This window comes from Sebastes fasciatus, chromosome 8, assembly GCF_043250625.1.
Source record: "Sebastes fasciatus isolate fSebFas1 chromosome 8, fSebFas1.pri, whole genome shotgun sequence".
Classification (NCBI taxonomy): Eukaryota; Metazoa; Chordata; class Actinopteri; order Perciformes; family Sebastidae; genus Sebastes; species Sebastes fasciatus.
Genome location: NC_133802.1, coordinates 22,220,879 through 22,235,227, shown reverse-complemented (window position 1 = coordinate 22,235,227; position 14,349 = coordinate 22,220,879). Strand labels below are relative to the sequence as shown.

The 14,349-nt window shown below is 38.0% G+C and overlaps 2 protein-coding genes across 2 annotated transcripts in view; both read left to right on the top strand.

The window, feature by feature from the left end:
- The window catches only part of rbms2b (RNA binding motif, single stranded interacting protein 2b), a 212,966-nt gene that overhangs the window by 167,787 nt on the left and 30,830 nt on the right, over positions 1-14,349 (top strand). The gene's annotated exons all lie outside the window — the stretch shown is intronic.
- hoxc13a (homeobox C13a) lies at positions 9,926-14,282 on the top strand. The gene is made up of 2 exons (XM_074644335.1): positions 9,926-10,740; positions 12,999-14,282. Exons 1-2 carry the CDS (start codon positions 10,077-10,079, stop codon positions 13,253-13,255), a joined length of 921 nt encoding a protein of 306 aa, XP_074500436.1. The 5' UTR covers positions 9,926-10,076; the 3' UTR covers positions 13,256-14,282.

Here is a 14,349-nt window from a genome sequence, read left to right as displayed (position 1 = left end):
TTGCAAGAAGTGAATCTCAATCAATACATCAATAATCCTAATATGGCTACTTTGCCAAATGCTTTGAGCATTTTTTGTGTGTGATGAATACGTTTTGTTGCAGCGTGGCCTCAGTGCTACTCTCTGTGTCCTGGAGAGGCTTCTCATATAAGCTCTTATTAAACGATTTGGATCAATATATTAAGTGCCTTTTACTTTTTGCTCTTGTTGATATGATTCAGAGTATGACTTCCTGTGCACCATTTCCTCACATCACGGCGAGTTCACCAACAACAAGCAGGTGCAGACATCCTTTTTCCAGTCTCTTCCAAACCAACAGTCTGTTGACTTGAGGCTCTTCTGCACACTGAATGAGGAAGTTGTTCTCCTTAAAATCGCTTTCTGCAAATTTCTCGCATTTTTTTACTTGATATCTTCAGGCAGGCAAAGTGGGCTTCACAGCATGGACTATATAAATAATCCATTTGCCTATCTATCAAATATACAAATATAGTTGGCTTCATGTTTTACATGCTGTACAGCAAAACAGAATTTGTACTATTAATGAAGAAAGTAAAATAGCTTATATTCTATTTTATTCCATAAATTCTGTCTTTGCGTAAATGTAATGTCGCCTACATGCTCCAATGGGAAATATATGAGAAATTGTAAAGAACATTAAGGGACGTTTAAGTATGAATAGATAATGTAAGGGAAGATGTGCATCTCATAGATGTACAAGGTGATTTGAGGAATGAACGTTTTTTTTAGTTTTAATGATTATAAAGAAATAATTGAATAGGACAGATGTGCATGTGCTGGAATTGAATGCAAATTCGCATTTGCACACTATCAGGCAAGATTACAAACTGATATAATTAGCTTTTTTTTTTATATACTCGGACTATTGTTTGCGTTCAGAAACAGTCTTTATTTAACTGTTTTGGCAAAATAGTTTCTCATTTGACGATAAAGCTGCGCGTGAAAGGTCACAAACATCCACAGCGCGTGTCCTCTGCGTTTTGGACACATTTTCTATTCGTGAACATTTGGAAAGCTGCACGGTGTTAAAGGCTGTAATGTACATTAAGTAGCGTGGAAATATTGCCCTATAACGCAAGCCTCGAGATTTAGGGAAGATACCCTTGAAGAAGATTATTCTGATACATATTTTCCTTTTCCAGAGGATTTAGTTTCATTCAGCACAGTTTGCCTTAAAGCTGACAATGAGGTGACCTTCAAAAATCACAACATTGTCTAAATGTCCCGGTTTAATCAATTCATAATGACTGAAAATCACAATTAAAATATACATGTTCAGCCTTTTTTTTTTTTTTTCACTAAATGTTTATTGGGTTTTCTTATTTTCACAAACACAATAAAAAAACAAAACATCAACAAACACTAGTACAGCTCAGATAAAACAACTGTATATAGGAGGTCATAGGAAATAGTCCATAGTGCAGGGAAGTCACAGGATATATGAATTCATGTTCAAGAGACTCCTTGTGAGATAATGGAAGAGAGTTCAGGTCCAATATAATTCAGATAGGGCTGCCAAATATTGTGGAACTGATCTACTTTGGCATGTAGAGTATTTGTGAGATATTCCAAAGGGACCATCTCAAATATCACTTTTTGCCAGCCTTGAACAGAGGGTTTCTTATCACTGATCCACTGTAGTAACATATTTTTTCTAGCAGCAAATGTAAGAATGTTATATTACCTTTTGTTGGCTGCAGTATCATATTTGTACTTTAGATTCCTAAAATCAAAGATTCCTTTCTAAATCCTTATCAAATATCTTTTCCATTTCACATAATATTTCAGACCAGTACTTCTGTAATTTATGACACGACCAAAGACAATGGGTTAAGGTACCTATTTCGGTTTTACATTTGAGACACAGAGGAGAAAGTGAGGGGTCAAAAAAATACATGCGATTAGGGGATGTTCAGCCATAAAGATATTTCTATTTTCAAACCCATTTCTAAAAAATAAATCCTCATCAATAATAGTTCCACAAAGATCTCTGTTTCGGACAACACATCGAGGCATAAACTCTTTTAAAATGCACCTGTGCGCATGTTTGCTAGCTTGCATATTAGTCTGAAATATGCCTAGAAAGTTTAAAGCGCTTTATTCTGAGAGAGGGAAGAAGTGAGATGATTAATGATGAACGTGTGTGTCTTTTGTTTTGCTGTCTGGACGGATGGAGCGACCGCCTCTCTTAACTTGAACTTGGACTTCCGACTAGACGGATTTATTTTGTCTGCTTTCTCTCCTGGTTTACCAACCAGACTACAGCAGGAACATTTAAGAATTAACTCATGCAGGACTAATTGTAAACAACGATGAACTAAAGTGTTGATAACACTAATACAATTAAAAAAAAGCAATTTGTTTATAAATCATATTCAGATATAAGACAGGACAGGCTTATAGGCCCACAATACTGACGATACATGACTTGATAACGTGTTGGTATAATAGTATTAAAAGTATCTTAATAAAGTAACTTCTATCAAAAAAGTTGAAATAAAAACATTGAATCTATATTACTCATTTTGGTGACTGCGTAACATATGCGTATTATCTCATGGCGTCGCGCATTTCCAACTTTATCCATATTAGGATTCTTAATGCACTTAATTTAAAATATACTCTAAAGTTGTAGACTATTGTTGTGTAGAAATATATAATGTGTAATTGCCTCCCTATGAAAACTCATGTATGTTTATATATTATTTATATCGCCATGTTAATGTAGTCTGTCCTGTAAATTATAGGACATTCTGCAAATGTTTGAGGCTTAAATGCTCGACTATACACCGGCGTTGTTTTTCTAGTCCTTTTCCTAAATTAATAACACTTCACGGGCTTTTTTCTCGTGATTGTGAAACTACACTTAGTTGTAGTAATTGTTGCATAAATGGTGCGCAATATCTTCCTCTCAAATTTGGTAAAAATGTTGGTCAGCATCGAGTAATGAACAATAACAATATGATAAGTAGACCGAATAAAGCCAGTGTTGTATTTAGTAAATGCACTGTGGCCTGGCTCTCTAGCGGTGGTCTGCCAGCCTGCCCTCCGTCCTCCCTGCTTTATTTTGCGGTTAACCCACAGAACATCCTCTCCTTCTACCTGCTCTGGATGAGGTTAAACGAGTCAAATGCGAGGTAAAGTAGCCCTAAACTGTAGTGTAGGTCGCCTTTTCTCATGCATTGCTTTCCAACAGTATAGACTACTCTCTAATATTAGTGGTAAATAAAAAGATGGATTTACCTCGTAGTGATTATCATACAGAAACCATCCACCAACATGAACAGAAATGCCATAATCTCTGATTTTAAAGCCTCTACTTTGATAGCTTTGCTGTTCTGATACATGTGAGTCTGTGTCACTTATCACATATATAACAAGGTGTTGGGGGGTAAAGTGACTGTAAGGAGGGTTACTCCCTCCACTTCTCTCTATGGCCTAAACTCAACACTCTAATGTCTTCTATTCACTGTATGTCGAATATTTACGCTAATTTCTATTTAACTTGGCAAATTACACCGTCTTACAGTGTTGTAATAGATTTATTTTTTGAAAATGAACTTGAAGGCTATACCGCTCGTGCTCGATAGAAGTCATGCTGCAGCAAGTGTCGGACCTGCATTTAAAGTGTGCTCATGCATACTATGCAGCAAAGATCCTGTGAGCCCGAAACTGCAGTGTAGGTAGTCTATTTCATGCATTGCTTTCCAACAGTATAGACTACTCAATAATATCAGTGGTAAATAAAAAGATGGATTTACCTCGTAGTGATTATCATACAGAAACCATCCACCAACATGAACAGAAATGCCCTAACCTCTGATTTTAAAGTCTCTACTCACATGCGAGTCTGTGTCACATTATCTGCAGTGAGACTGTGTTGACATATCACATATATAACAAGGTGTTGCTGGGTAAAGTGACTGTAAGGAGGGTTACTCCCTCCACATCTCTCTCTATGGCCTAAACTCAACACTCTAATGTCTTATGTCTTCTCTATATTTACTCTAATTTCTATTTACTTGGCAAATTACACTGTCTAACAATGTTGTAATATATTTATTTTTTGAAAACTTGAAGGCTATACCGCTCGTGCTCGATAGAAGTCATGCTGCAGCAAGTGTCGGACCTGCATTTAAAATGTGCTCATGCATACTATGCAGCAAAGATCCTATGAGAAATGCGACAAGGAATGTGAGAGCGAGCTGAAATAGGAAAACAAAATACAATCTATTTACGCATGTTTACGCACGGTTGTGTTTAAATGTCTCTGTTATTGTGTTTCATTCTACTTTGTCACGCACCAATACACTACTCTAGTTACACATTTTTGCATTTTTCTTGACAAAAATCACATGCCTTCGTGTGCCCTTGCTGCTGGCATAGAAGTGCAGTGGTCTTGGCTCATACGATTATGAACATTTTTGATCGTAAATTAAAGCCAGGCTGAAATGGAAAACACCAGATTGAGATGCTGTTTTAGTTTTGTAGGAATGTTTTCATGACAGTGGACTGCCCTGCTCTGCTCTCCCTCCTGCTTTGCTGAACAACAGCCCACTTTCTTTTACGCACACACACAGTCGCGTCTGTGGAGATGCACACTGGCAAGTAAAGCAATATGTAAAGCGAACATTCACTATTCTGCAGAGGCAATGTTGCATTAAACCTTAATGCAAAATACATGTAACGAGTCCTGAGCTCGTGAGTCACACGCTCAACTCCCAAATGAGCCCCAGTCTTGATTTACTATGAGATTTATACATGCACTACAGTCAGATTTTTGTCCATTTAATTAGTTCAGACACTTGATGGGTCCAAAGTTTATTCCACTGAGTCAGACATGTTCATTCACTAAAAATCTTCGATTCCTCATTTTGAAAATGCAATTGGACTATTGGCCTTTTTATTTATACTGCTATAGTGTGCGAATCTATTTGGTCAGTTTGGTTGACGTGGTCCACTGTTCAGTGAATGTACCACTTGGTTAACTTTGATTATAAAAGATTTTTTTTTTATCTCGAGGCTAAAGCCTGAAGCTGGCTGGATTCTCGTAAACATAAACGCATCGTGATTTCAGCATGCATGGCGCAGACTCTTACCTGCAAGCTGTCAACACATTCTTGGATCGCTACATCTCCTCTTCAAAGACGTTGTATGCCCAGTGGATTTGCATCATTCTCAAGACCGGTGAGATCATGTTTGACTAGTAATAGTATTGCTTTTTACTGGCATTTTATCGGCGTTTGATACATATATGAAAAGAGACATGGAGTCATTTTGATGGAGGGACTGCACTGCATTGCAGAAACGTAACTAATATGGTTTCATTTAAATCAATGCAAATGAAAACTGACTATATTGTGATAATTTTTCCATTGGAAGTTTTTGGAGTTATTATGTGAATGGGATGATGGAGTACTTTGTAGTAGGCCTACTGCAGGCTCAAAATAACATATGCTACATGCATAAACTGTATGTATTTAAAGGCATATCTTGCGTGCATAAGATCTATTGGCTCAGTCATGCCAATAGGTTTCCTTTAAATCAAAGCAACTGAAAACTGACTATATTGTGATAATTTCACTTGTTTCCATTGGAAGTTTTTTTGAGTTATAATGTGAATGGGATGATGGAGTACTTTGTGGTAGGCCTACTGCAGGCTCAAAATAACATATGCTGCACATTATGCATAAACTGTATGTATTTAAAGGCATATCTTGCGTGCATAAGATCCATTGGCTCAGTCATGTGCACATGCAGTCAGTTCCTGAGAGAGGAAGCTGCAGGTACAGGCAGTATTTGTATGGTTGTATGGAGATGGATGCTCTCCCCTCCCCCACAAACCTCCGCATCAGACGGGCTCTCCCTCCGTCTGACAAGGCCTGTCTGCAAGGACATGAAGTCTGCTTGTCAAGATATTTACAGCAGTACATCATGGCTGCTTGTCAAGATATTGATAGTCGCCGTTTCAATTAACAGTTCCTGAAATAAGTGAAACTGCAGCTCATGAAGAAATATTTTGTGTGTGTGTTTAAAGAGAGTTTAACGCTTTTTTAAGAAACATATTTTTAAAATAAGTGGCATATATTTGTATTAAAAAAAAAGAATATTTGCTCTGAAGTTCCAACAACAAACTGTACAGAGTATAACCAGCCACACACTTTGAAGTTTTAATTACTTCAAATGCACTAAAATTGAATTGTAACTTTTTTTTAATATAACATTAATGTAAAACTATTTAGTCTGATGGCGTACTCTGTGTTGTTTCAATGACGCATAGTTAGTTACAGTTTCAGCATTTGACCTATAGCAGTATTGGAATTTGGTTAAATAATACTGACAGCCACACGACTATTTGCCTATTATTTGTCCTTGCGCTCATAGCTACTGATTGCTGGTCGATTTGTAGGAATTGTTATTCAATCTCTGGTGACTGAATTTTAAATGTAAACCCAGCTAATTAATTCTATATCTTTGCTCTTCGTAATTTAAGATTTGCAAATGCAGTATCCAATAACCAATAGCATCTCCGCCGCAAAAAGTAAAAGTTTAGGGTGGATTATCGCTGAGAAAATATCAACTTTCATCCCAATTGGCTGCCTGAAATAGTGCATATTCAATAAATGATTAATACTGTATTAAATATCCCATTAGTAGGTAGTAACGTTAGATATAAACAGCCCTGTAATGGGAGACTTGAACATGCATAAACTTGGAAAAAAAGTCATTTTCATCCTTCAAGAATCCACCTGTGTAACAACCTGCTCACAGCTGATGAAACATAAGAAAAACAAAAGTTAGCAGCAGTTAAAGTTTGATATCTTATAGAATTCATAGTGATTTTTTTTTTTTTTGCAGGACGTGTATTAGACATTCGCTAAAATACCGTCGATGGCAAGTGTGTGGTGGAAGATTGGGCCGCATTTTCTGTAGTGGAAATGCGCCAGACGCTTAAATATTTAATATTAGGCTAATCATTTAATTGCTGGCGTAATAATTGTATTAGTTCTTGCAAACGTTAAAACAATAATGTATTCGTGAATTCTCTAGTTGTCCCTATATTTAAGATTTTTTTTTTTTTTCCTAAAACATTAATTATGACAATATTAAAAAAAAATCCACCTCTTTAATCGCATTTTTGGGGAAAACCAGATCCACGCTTGACGTGTGATTTATGGTTATAGCAACATAAAGTGTAACTTAATCAAATCCCAGTATTTTTTATTTTTTATTTAACAACTTCCAACTATTCTGTTTGACCAACGCTACATCATCCGTGCATCCCACAGGGCGAAACTATTTACCACACAAACATGTTGGCATAATGCGGAAGTTATAGGCTGAGTGAGAATAAAATGCACCGAACTAAAAAAATAAATAACATACTATCATTCATAAAGTGAAAAAAAGACTAGATGTTCTGAAGTCTGCAGAGCTTTCATGTGAATTGTTAGTTTGGAAAGAGTCGGTTTCCTGCAGCGCAAAAGCTGTCAAATTCCTGATCCTTGGAAGAAAAGAAAACACACACACACACACACACACACACTCACAGACACACAGAGAGAGACAGACACAGAAGGGATTATTTGGAGTTGTCTGCCTCTTCACACACAGCAGATATTTTAGAGTAAGGGTCTCTAAATAACAGCTATAGTTTGCATGCATACTCTAGTGTGAAGTTCATTCTTGTCTGTCTAGACTCTGATTACGACCCTGTTTGTCTGCGGTTTTTTTACCTTGACCTTGGACTTCCGTGCAGCTGCCGTTTGGATGAGCCCTCCAGTAGTTGTAATTTCCTTGAGACAAAAGAACTATAGTCTCTGTCCGAGGAAAGGACAGGAGGGTCTAGCTTCCTTTTAGTATACAAGATACTCAACGGTGGCCTGATTATTCCCAAGGCAACTCAGCAGTGCAAGAATGTTGATAAACTAAGGCACCCTTCGTATGGGCAGCTTGCAGCCTGCTTTATGAGTGACTCATTGGATAGGCATTGCCATTGCAAAAAGTCTTATTTTATGGACACTTTGCAGGCCTATCTTGTTGGTAATATGTGAAACTCAAATACTCAAATATACAGTCAAGTTTTAAATATTAACCCAGAAGTATATTTTTAAAGAAAAAGAGAGGAATAGGGGATTTCTGCAATTGTTGTGATTGCATGGGCCTGGTGATGAGATGAACTAAAAATACATTTTGGGGATTTAAAGGACAGCTTTATCCAGTAACCAGTTACTCAAATCTGAAGGAGGATGCGTGTAAATTATAGTGGCGGATGATTTCCATGAGGGAAAATAGGTCCGCATTTTCTATGGTGTCGCTTAAGGTCTGTACACAAAGTCCAGCTGAAAGCGGACCATTGTGCGTATATTTTGGTCTGATACGTCAGCATCCACTTGTAGTTATGAATGAATAGCTTAGTGAAACAGAAACATCACATGAAGTCTTTTTAATGGTCATTTTTAGACGTCACGTTATTGCTTTAGGTCTAATCTAGATCATCCAAACACATTGCGGATCTAAATTGTACCTACATAAACTAAACAAGGCTATCATTCATTGCAGGTGATTACTGTAATTATGTCTTCATATGAAAGATGCACTATTACTGAAAGGTAATTTTGCAATGACGGTATCTTACCTGGAGCAGCTTTTCACTTCGTCCTGTGGCTTTAATGCTGAGATGCAACGACCCTCATTCAACTTTTACCAAAACTCCTGCTTCTACCACACAAAACACACCCTGTAGATGCCAAATAGATTTTTTTTTTTACCATACTTAATACAAATTAAACACATGCAAAAAGGTATAATCTGCTATATTTAGGCTCCATAATATCAACCTCTAAAATGCATCATTAATAGTAAACATAATTATAATGCACTGCTAGATCAGTGATAGTCCACAACTAGTCAGAGAATCTCATGTCAGCATGTTAATAGGTGACCCAGTGGCAGTTGTTTACGGGTTTAAAGGAAATCCGTCCTTCACAAAAGGAGTCTTGATAAGACTGGACCGGAGACATATTTGCAGCTCTGTACTTCTTAATGCGTAATACTTTGAATCCATGATAGACATTAAATTGACTACAGACCAGGGGATTCCTGATTAAATCATTTTTTCTTATTACATTAAATAATAAAAAGTAAATCTCAGCCGGATCATAGGCTATATCGCTTTCATCAAGTGAAAAACACAAGGTGTGCGCACCAATGCAACACCACAATACAGTTCACATACTGCACGAAAAGAAGTAGAAATGTCAGGCTCCGTAAAAGGCGTGTGATCAGCTGCAATGCTACACTATAATAACACAGAGACAAAAAATAAAATAAAACGATTGTGCATTTATGTGTAATACTCGCTGACTTTTTAATGGTTTACAATCATTCCAGTTGCATGACAGAATCCTTCACTGACAAAGGAAAACATACAGGTCTTGGATGCAAGTTGAAAGATTAGATTCAAAGATTTAATCAATAATATGTATTTTTTTTTTAATATTTTCCATGCACCAAAGTGTGACACGTATCATATGCTGTTATATTATCATGCAGTTTCTCTGCAGTCGGCCAAATTTCACAGGTTATTTTCATTTGCCCCAAAGATTAGATCCAAAGATTTAATCAATAATATGCATTTCTTATTTTTATTTTCTATGTACCAAAGTGGGACATGTATCATATGATGTTATATTCTCATGCAGTTCTCTAAATCGGCCAAATTTCACAGGTTATTTTCATTTGCCCCAATCTTTGAAAGTATATCCAAACTCCCCTTTAAGGGTGTGGGTCTCAGTGATTTAAACCAATGATAGGAGTCGATGTTCTGCAGGAAAAAAAACCTGTGACATGTGAGAGGCAGTGGGTCTTTAAAGGGCTGCTCTGCAAGCCCCAATCTCGTAGGACTTGTTAGCGTATCACGTGCCAGATTCTTAATGAAGTGGACGCACGAGGGGTCTCGCGTGTGCGCATGCGCTCGGTGTAAAAATGTAGTTGGAAATGAGGTGTCCGTCTTGGAGTAGTCGACTTTTTAAAAAGCATCGGCAGCCCCTGATATGACGACTTCGCTGGTTCTGCATCCACGCTGGGCGGACACCTTGATGTACGTTTATGAAAAAAGCCCGAATGAAAACAGCCAGAATAAAAGCCAAACAATGGAGGGACTGAGCGGTAATTGCCCTGCGACCCACTGCAGGGACCTGATGTCGCACCCGGCTCTGGGACGACACTCTGGCACTATCTCGACCCACCAGGGCTCCGTCTACTCGGATATTTCCTCTCCGGACACCGGCCGACAGTGCCCAGCTCCTCAGACATCCTCCAGTGCATCTTTGAGCTACGGTTATCCCTTTGGAAACCCATATTACGGCTGCAGATTATCCCATTCGCACAACGTGAACTTGCAGCAGAAGCCCTGCTCGTACCATCCCGCAGAGAAATACGCCGAGCCCAGCACAGCGCTGCCCACGGAGGAACTGTCCTCCAGGGCCAAAGAGTTTGCCTTCTACCCGAGTTTCGCCAGCTCATATCAGGGTGTCCCTGGATACCTCGACGTGTCGGTGGTTCCCAGTATCAGTGCCCATCCAGAACCGAGGCACGATGCCTTGATCCCCATGGAGGGCTACCAGCACTGGGCTCTCTCCAATGGCTGGGATGGGCAGGTGTACTGCTCCAAAGAGCAAACGCAGTCATCTCATCTTTGGAAATCACCTTTTCCAGGTATGTAAACAAATTTTGATATTTTTTTTTTTCAAAGCTTGTCTCCCTCCAGGCTGTAATTCATAGGTTAGTTCAGCACGCTAATAATATACGTGTCATCACATTAAGAAAGCTATTTTAAAATGTAGATATTTTTACTGTGCTTGAGATGTTATTGCTTAGTGTACTAATTTTATTGTGTTAAAGTGCCAAATATCAACTTACAAAGAAAGTCCAGGGAAAGTCTAAAATGTGCTGAATAAACATATAACTTGTCAAGCCTTATGTCAGTTATCATGTCCTTTATGGACTTTGTTAGTATAGATATTCTTCAGTTTGACATACAAAAAATCAGAATTGTTAGATGAAGGAGATTTTCAGTTGAATGGCCATTTTTTAATGGTTAATATAAATTCAGAATTGGAGTTTGCAGTTTTTTTCCGTATATGAAGTCATATGATGGATGTAGTTTCAGTCACGTAGAATAGGGAGGAACACCATAGTGCATACCTTTGCCCCTGTTTGACAATATAGTGACTAAGCTACTGTGTTTGGATGGTGCCAATAAATCTCAGCGCCCACATCCTGCATTTATCAGGATTCATTTAATCCAACATTTACATTACATATACAGCATTTCAACAAATGCTTCACAGCCACTGACCAGTTCACATTATCTAACCTCGCCTTTTGCTTTATACTCACTATCATACATGCAAGATATCTGATAATGGACGTATGCAGGGGCCCGGCCAGTATGCAGTTTACAGAGTGTTTACTACTGCTGCCTCTTTTACCACAAGGGTTTATTATCGATGTTGAAAAGGTATTTTAATTTCACATAGGAAAGTTCTCAGATTCTCGACTGGGTCACTCACACGATATTTGCCCCCCACTCCCCATTTTATATCGAAAATACACCAAGAGCAAAAGCCACGCAAGCACGGGCACGCAGTCAAATGCGCGCGCACACATGCACAAAAACACAAGAGCGCGCTGTCCATGACATACCAAATACACACACATACACACGAACTGACTCACACTGCCATGCGAAACTATTTTGCTTTAAAATAAAAAAAAAAAAACAGTGAACTCCACTCACATATCCTTAATTTACTTATAACAAAATATTTAAGAATAATCATGAAGATAATGTTTGAAAATCTATTTTCCTAAATTAAAGAACTACTGAAATCTTATATCCACACGAACTGCGGATACATATCCATAACCCCTGCCTGTAAAATGACATGGGGGGGTAAAAAAGCTCCATGTCTCACAGCTTGCCACTATTTCTCAAGGTATTGCTATACTTGTCCTGTCATGTTTCTCATTGGCTGTTTACACTCCAGCTCCAGTCTGGGCGAAAAGGTGTGTAATCCCAGAACTTTACTTACCTGAACAAATAAGATACCCAGTGCCAAAAAGAGTTTGGGGGAATTTAAGAAGAACATAGTGGGGGAAGAAATTATGTCTAATTTTTAGGAAAATTCAGAGAAGTGTTTATAAAGTGTGAACCTTTACTTAAATTGCGTGTAACACATGTGATTATTATTCCAAACTTAAAGTTTTCAATTGTTATTACTTTAGTAACCAGGTTGGGATTTCTATTTTCTAACCAAGCACACACATTGAGACTTATTCCAGTTTATAGGCCTACTTACACACTCCGCAGTTCAATTAAACATATACGAGAGATTTATCCAAGATAGCGTTAACAAGGTTTGCTGTGTAGTTCAGTATATATAGCCAAGCAGAAGATTAAGTATCGACATGCAGCCTATATAAGGACAAACATTGATCACTGTCCATTGGAAACAATGCACAATTGTTGTGGCTGTAACTTGATAGGGATTGTTCATTTATATACAGAAAACAAAGGATGGACCAACACTGTGTAACACAAAAACACTGGTGAACTCTGTTGGGACGGTTTTTATTATTGCGTTCCTATGTCAGGTGCAGGCTACACCTGAGATCCTGACTGCAACAAAAAAAAAACACCACCCTCACACACACCACACACACACACACACACACATGCACACACACATCATCAGAGACAGAGCAGAGGTTCGACCTTGACAATGGAATTATTTTGAAGCTACTTACTCATTTTCTGTCAGTTTAAATCAGTAATTACATCTGAACATTGCCCAGTTTTGCTCCAGAAATAGACTAGATTTTTGTGAAGTGAAACATTGCGGTGTTTTTGTGTTTTTGCGCATAGAGTCTAATATTTTCCTGGCCATTTTTCCTCCTTTTTTCCTATACAGACGTTGTGCCATTGCAGCCTGAGGTCAACAGCTACCGCCGTGGGCGTAAAAAACGTGTACCTTACACCAAGCTCCAGCTGAAGGAGCTGGAGAAAGAGTACGCAGCCAGCAAGTTCATCACCAAAGACAAGAGAAGGCGCATCTCGGCCGGCACCAACCTCTCAGAGCGTCAAGTCACCATCTGGTTCCAAAACCGGCGAGTCAAGGAGAAGAAATTTGTCAGTAAAACCAAGAGCAATCACATGCACACCACTTGATGTAGATCTGCGACCTCCTTGAAAACTGCAACTTATACCTTCCAAAACACACCATGCCATATATTTACCTCTTGCATCGAAAATCGTGGCTGAAGAACATTTTTGGCAGTATTTTTTTTTTTAATTATTATTTAACCTCCATCATCTCCATCTCCATCTCCATCGACCATGCCACCACGTCCCCTCTGTTTTCAAGTTAGAGATAACGCTCTAAAAACTGTGAAAATATTGAAAAATTCACTTCACATTTGTTTTATATGAATGTACATATATAAATATATAATATTTAAAACGATATCTGTATTTCAAAGACAAGTATTACGTGTTTTTCTTTTTTCTTTTTTTTTTTGTTCCAAGCCAAATCTCAAAAAGGACTGATGACATTTCTATGACTTATACACAACAGAAGAAAAACTTGTTTGGTGCCATTTTTAGAAAGATCATCGCCACATGGACATAATTTGTGGCGTAATGACACGTTGACCTTGAGACTTCTTCAACAAAAAAAAGCTCACAAAGAGGACTTTCGAGAGAAAGAAAATGACGATTTCCTGTTTTTAAATATTCCTTATGAATTTCAAAAGCTATGTTCCTCTGTGTGGGAAATGTTCTCTTAAGCCTGGGGTAAAAACAAAGGCTCCTATGTTGTTAATCTGTATAGTGCAATGCCTTTTTATTTAATTCATATTATCTAGTATGGCGGAACTGTAAGCTGGAATATCCCAAGACCTGTATGTTTTCCTTTGTCAGTGAAGGATTCTGTCATGCAACTGGAATGATTGTAAACCATTAAAAAGTCAGCGAGTATTACACATAAATGCACAATCGTTTTATTTTATTTTTTGTCTCTATGTTATTATAGTGTAGCATTGCAGCTGATCACACGCCTTGTACGGAGCCTGTCATTTCTACTTTTTTTCGTGCAGTATGTGAACTGTATTGTGGTGTTGAATTGCGTACTGGTAACGTGTTTCATAAATAAATGATGATTATGAAAATGCTTAAATATTCAAGTCAATCAACCATCCTCTGCTTGCAGTATTTCCTTTTCGTTTCAAGTTACACATGGTGTCATGAAGCAGCAGAAGCTCTAA

What these genes read in the sequence shown, in the direction of transcription:
- hoxc13a (XM_074644335.1), top strand. Translation starts at nt 10,077, where the DNA reads ATGACGACTTCGCTGGTTCTGCATCCACGCTGGGCGGACACCTTGATG. An exon ending in TTGGAAATCACCTTTTCCAG is followed by an intron (nt 10,741 to 12,998) that starts GTATGTAAACAA and finishes TTTCCTATACAG; the next exon opens with ACGTTGTGCCATTGCAGCCT.